Genomic DNA, 6021 nt, shown 5'->3' with positions numbered 1-6021 from the left:
AGGGTGGGAGGTGGGTGAGCGCGCGCGCCGCCCGTCCGTCGTGGTTTCCTGGCTGCGCGCGGCGCTGGTGGAGTAGCTGCAGCTGCAGCAGCAGCCGCGAAGATGGCGGAGGGGTTGGAGCGTGTCCGGATCTCCGCGTCGGAGCTGCGAGGGATCCTGGCCACTCTGGCTCCGCAGGCCGGGAGCAGAGGTGAGTCGCGCCGCCCAGCTCCTGGGCTGGGCCTGCCCGCCCCGCCTCCCTCTCCTCCTCTGCCTCCTCCCCGCTTAGTTCGCGGTGCTCCAGAGCCCCCGCCCCTTCCCCCAACAGTGGGGGCGGGGGCCGAGGGCGGTCCCTCCCTGCTCTACCAGCCAGAGAGCCGGTGTGGGGTCGGGCTCTGCCGGCTACGGTCCCTCCGGGAGAGCGCAACCCGGGTACCTTCCTCCGCCCCCTTTCTCACGGCGAAGGTGACTGCTCCCTATTGCCCCAGCCCTCTCACAGGGTTCCCAGCCGTCAGGGGACGCGGAAAGGAGTGGGCTCCGGGGTCTGGTGGAGGCCCCCGGGGTGTATGGTTCCCCGAGGAGTCATTCGCAGGCCTGCCCCGTCGTTTCTTTAGCGTTGGAAGGAGCTGGGAACATCGAGGAGGAAGGTTCAACAGCTTGGGACTTCGTTGCTGAACTTTTTCCCCCCAAGGCAGGCTTCTGAAGGCTGCGCCACCGGAGGGATCCAGGACCTCAGAGAGCTGACTCTACTCTGGTTTGGCTTTGGCATGTGTGGGAGCAGTTTTTATCAGGGAGAATGTTCAACTTGCAAGTTAAAGTCTCCAGCCACACCAGGAAAGCACCAAGGAAGATTCTAGTGTCTCACCTCTCTTTGGTTAGGCAGTGGAGTCGTGTAGAATGGTAGTTATATTCCTGCAGGCTTGTGGCAGAAGTCTGAAATTGGTTTTCATGGGTCATGTGCACTGGATTATTCAGGTTGTTTGCTCCCTCCTCTCTGGAAAGTGGTAGTGACTCTTCCCACCCCACCCCCCAGCTTGCACAGGCTGCTGAGGGTGAGCTGTTCTGGAGTTAACTGCTTTCCCTTTGTTCGTAGTGGATGAAGCAGTCTTTTAGACTTCAGAAAATACTGTAGCAGTATCTTAAACTTAAGGGTTTTGTGGGTTTTTTTTTTTTTTCGGCGGTACGCGGGCCTCTCACTGCTGTGGCCTCTCCCGTCGCGGAGCACAGGCTCCGGCACGCAGGCTCAGCGGCCACGGCTCACGGGCCCAGCCGCTCCACGGCATGTGGGATCCTCCCGGACCGGGGCACGAACCCATGTCCCCTGCATCGGCAGGCGGACTCTCAACCACTGCACCACCAGGGAAGCCCTGTGGGGTTTTGTTTTTTTTCCAATTTCGTTACACCCATGGGTGTAAATGCTGGAGCGTGTGATCCCTGTTATGAGCTTGTTTGCATTTGTGTTTATAGAACAGTAGTAGGATTTTCTATAACATTCCATTTTGAGTGTACTCTGTAATCTCACTAATTCCTGTTTCTTCCCTACTGAACAGTTCAGTGGCTATTTACAGTAGACTCTCCCCTTAACAGATAAACGTAACAGGTAAAAAAATTGATGCTTGCTTATCTGTCATTCTGTAAGTTCCTGGAGCCTGGAGAGTGGTTTCTAAAGTCCTGTTCTCTTATTCTTGAGTGCCCCAGTCGTTGGTATTTTGAGAGCGTGTCACAATACTTCCATCATCCTCCAGGGAAAGCTCGTTTATGGAACTTTTTTCTTCTCATATAACATCATCATAGTAGCAGTTAGTCTCAGTATTCTAATGACGACAGTCTGAGCAGTATTTCCTTGGAAGGACCCTGCTGGCTGCTGTTAGAGAGTTGGTGAGCATGAGTGGAGTTGAAGAATGTGAAAGGAACTGCTTCCTGTTTGCTTCAACAGGAGGTATGTGATTGGGTGGTTGAAATCCTAAAGAAGAGGATTGTCCTGGCCAAGTTCAGTGACTGGAGTTGCAAATTTTTCTCCAGAGATGTCCAGAACTGTGGATTGTTATGCATACTCCTCTTCTTCTCTGCCCCCCCCCCCCACCGCCCCCGACCCCTTAGTATGTTAAAAGGACTCAGCCACACTGGAAAAATGTTAGAGGCAGAAGAAGAGACCAGGATGGAGCTGAGGGCTCTATAGCAGAGAACAGTCCAATGCAGAACTGGTTAGAGATCTTTTATTCTATCAATGATTAGGTAGTTTGGGGTCTTGTGGATCCGAATATGATTTGGGTAACAAGAGAATGTAGGTTTTATTCCTTGTTTCCCCAACTCAGGTGTAGGTAGCTCCAACACAGTTAAGTTCTTAGTTTTGCCAGTTGCTGAACAAATATTGTAAACCTAGTAGAATTTCTGTTTCTGCAGAAATTTCCTTCCTTGTCCACCAGTATTAACATATCAATGTGTAATTCTTGCTTGACTTTTTTTTTTTTAATGTTTGTTTATTTTTTGGCTGCATCGGGTCTCAGTTGTGGCATGTGGGGTCTCGTTGCGGCGTGTGGGCTCTTTGTTGCAGTGCGGCGCGGGCTTTTCTCTAGTTGTGGCACGCAGGCTCATTAGTTGTGGCGTGCGGGCCTAGTTGCCCCGTGGCACGTGGAATCTTAGTTCCCTGACCAGGGATCGAACCCATGTCCCCTGCACTGGCAGGTGGATACCTAACCACAGGACCACCAGGGAAGTCCCTCTTGCTTGACTTTTAATGACAATTCCTTTTCCTTTCCTTCCCCTTTATTCTTCTACCTCTTCCTCCCCAACACTCTCTCCAACATCACAGAAAACATGAAGGAGCCCAGGCAACGCAAAGATAACAGGCGCCCAGATCTTGAAATCTATAAGCCTGGTCTTTCCCGACTAAGGAACAGACCTAAAATCAAGGAACCCTCTGGAGGTCACGAATTTAAGGATGAAATTGTTAATGACAGAGATTCTTCTGCTGTTGGAAGTGGTACACAGCTCATTAAAGATGTCTGCAAAGACAGCCCACAGCAAAATGGTCCTGCAGACCCAGAAAATACTCGGGCACAGGAGTCTTTTCCTAGGACTGTTGGACAAGAGGATCGAAGCCTAAGAATTATCAAGAGAACAAAGAAACCTGACATGCAGATCTATCAGCCTGGAAGGCGTTTGCAGACTGTTACCAAAGAATCGACCAGCAGGGTGGATGAGGAAGAAATCATCAGCCAGGTAGAACAACTGAGAGTAGAGGAAGATGCATGTAGGGGAAATGTGAAAGAGGAGGTTGTGAACAAGCCAGACAAAGAGGAGGCAGAAAAGAGCCTAAGTGGTGACAGAATAAGGGCTGCAAAGGGGGAAAAAGGAAAGAGGGTTGAAAAAGGGGAGGGCGTGAAGAAGGTGAATGATGACCCAGCTCAGGGGAAGCCAGGTTCTGTGAAGCGCTACTCCCGCTCAGACAAACGAAGGAACCGCTACCGCACTTGCAGTACCAGCTCAGCGGGTAGCAACAACAGTGCGGAGGGGACTGGCCTGACTGATAATGGAAGTCGCCGCCGCCGCCAAGATCGGACCAAGGAGAGGCCACGATTGAAGAAACAAGTATCTATGTCCTCAACTGACTCCTTGGATGAGGACAGAATTGATGAGTCTGATGGGCCACAGAGGAGCTCAGAAAGGAAGAAACATTTAGAAAGAAGCTGGTCTGGCTGTGGGGAGGGAGAGCAGAAAAGCAATGGTAAAGAAAATCGAGGCACTCTTCGCGTTACTTTCGATGCAGAAGCCATGAACAGAGATTCCCCCATGGTGAGGTCAGCCAGGGAGGATTCGGATAGGTTAAAGTCAGACAAAGGCTCGAGCAGTGTGGGCAAAGGCTCTGAGAAGCAGGAGTCCAAAAACCTGAGACAAGAACTTCGGGGTCGTGGCCGTGGCATTCTGATTCTGCCTGCCCATACCACCCTGTCTGTCAATTCAGCCGGTTCTCCAGAGTCTACGCCTTCGGGACCTCGGCTTTTATTTGGATCTGGTAGTAAGGGATCTCGGAGTTGGGGCCGAGGAGGCACCACTCGACGATTGTGGGACCCAAACAATCCTGATCAGAAACCTGCTCTGAAGAGCCAGACACCGCAGCTACATTTCTTGGACACTGATGATGAAGTCAGCCCTACCTCTTGGGGTGACTCACGCCAGGCCCAAGCATCTTACTATAAGTTTCAAAACTCGGACAACCCTTATTATTACCCCCGGACACCAGGCCCCGCCTCCCAGTATCCTTACACAGGCTATAGCCCTCTGCAGTACCCAGTGGGCCCTACAAATGGTGTGTACCCAGCGCCTTACTACCCAGGATACCCAACCCCATCAGGACAGTATGTCTGTAGCCCCCTCCCTGCCAGCACCATGAGTCCTGAGGAGATGGAGCAACACATGAGGAACATGCAGCAACAGGAACTACATCGGCTTCTCCGGGTGGCTGACAACCAAGAACTGCAGCTCAGCAACCTGCTCTCCAGGGACCGCATCAGTCCCGAGGGCCTGGAGAAGATGGCTCAGCTCAGGTATGGTGGGTTCCGTCCTGGCTAGAGGGGAATGGGGATAAGCTGGAGGTGTGCAGGCCCCCATGGCTGAGGAAGGTAGAAACCTTTTAGGTAAGCTGCCAGGTGTTATCTCCCTTTCACATTGATTTTTGTAAGGGAAGGGGAGTTGGAAAAAACAGAACAGAAAATTTTGTTTCTAGTCCTAGAAATGATTATGTTTCCCACATTTTCTCTAAGAAGAGAAAAATCTTTTAAGAGAACATGGAATCTGGATATGGAAAAGGAAAGACTTTCTAAAGTGCCAAGAAATGAACAACATGTAACTTGTGGTGAAGATTTTACTTTGGCTGTTAAATTTAGGTGGAGGCATATGGGGAAGAACTACTTTCCTAGACATAACTGTCTTTAGAAGGACATTCTGCTGTGCAGAATGGAAACTAGAGTGAGTACTATACCTGGTGGCATTTTGGATTTCCTGCCAAGGAGGGTGTTTGATTTGTAGGAACCTCGGATCTTGGGTCTAGGCTTTCCTGTGGTGTATTTGGAGCTAGAAGTTGCATGTATTTTATTCCAGAGCTGAACTGCTGCAGCTATATGAGCGCTGTATTCTATTAGATATCGAGTTCTCTGATAATCAGAATGTGGATCAGATCCTGTGGAAGAATGCTTTCTATCAGGTGATTGAGAAGTTCAGGCAGCTTCTCAAGGATCCGAATGTTGAGAACCCAGAACAGATTCGGAACAGACTTTTGGAGCTCTTGGATGAGGTAAACCATCATCTTTATGTCCTCAGAATAAAGACTTCAACATCCTTTAGTTGTGATGGGTTTTTACCACCCAAAATAGTATGTTTTATAACAACATTGACAACAAACTGTATGCTCTTTTCTTGGGTTTAGGCCTACCCTATGTCTGTTACTTCCTTGACACCATAACTTACTGACAATTGGAGTTAGTTTTGAGTTTGGAAGCTTTCTGAATGTCTTAGCTGGAGTGTGTGTGTGTGTGTGTGTGTGTGTGTGTGTTTGTTTTCATATCTTTAAAACCACGGAAAGGCTTATGCTATCAATTTGTCTTGTGCTTAGTTGGTGGCCACTAAATACTGTATATGCCTCCTTTTACATCAGATGACTGAGCATTAACAAAACTGTGAAAGGGTCACTTGCCCCACTTTCTGGGTAGATTGGATCAGAACAGGCTGATTCGGCTGATTCTTATTTTTTCTCTTTATAGGGTAGTGACTTCTTTGATAGTTTGCTTCAGAAGCTGCAGGTTACTTACAAGTTCAAACTGGAGGACTACATGGACGGTCTTGCCATTCGCAGCAAGCCATTACGAAAGACAGTAAGCCAGCTTCTTTATCTTAAATTTATTCACTCACTTAGTAAGCATTTATCTGGTGTTAGTTATGTGCTAGGCACTATGCTAGGTGTTGAGTATACAAGAATGAAAAATACAGCCCTGTGGGGGAACAGACCAATTAAACCAACAACTATAATGTAATGTCATGAGTACT

General features: G+C 49.3%; 1 protein-coding gene across 5 annotated transcripts in view; it reads left to right on the top strand.

Moving 5' to 3' along the window:
* The first annotated feature begins 3 nt into the window (after positions 1-3).
* SMG6 (SMG6 nonsense mediated mRNA decay factor) overlaps positions 4-6021 on the top strand; it is a 238253-nt gene continuing 232235 nt past the window's right edge. For 2 of the 5 annotated variants that reach the window (XM_033423244.2, XM_033423245.2), the window contains exons 1-4: positions 4-190; positions 2792-4526; positions 5080-5272; positions 5739-5849. In XM_033423244.2, coding sequence (XP_033279135.1) covers positions 103-190; positions 2792-4526; positions 5080-5272; positions 5739-5849 — 2127 coding nt within the window. In that variant the 5' untranslated portion in view covers positions 4-102. Of the gene's footprint in view, positions 191-287; positions 445-2791; positions 4527-5079; positions 5273-5738; positions 5850-6021 lie in introns of those variants that run through there. The other 3 variants (XM_004267048.4, XM_033423243.2, XM_033423246.2) reach the window with 3 other exon arrangements.

This window comes from Orcinus orca, chromosome 19, assembly GCF_937001465.1.
Source record: "Orcinus orca chromosome 19, mOrcOrc1.1, whole genome shotgun sequence".
Classification (NCBI taxonomy): domain Eukaryota; kingdom Metazoa; phylum Chordata; class Mammalia; order Artiodactyla; family Delphinidae; genus Orcinus; species Orcinus orca.
This window is presented reverse-complemented; position numbering and strand designations above follow the sequence as displayed.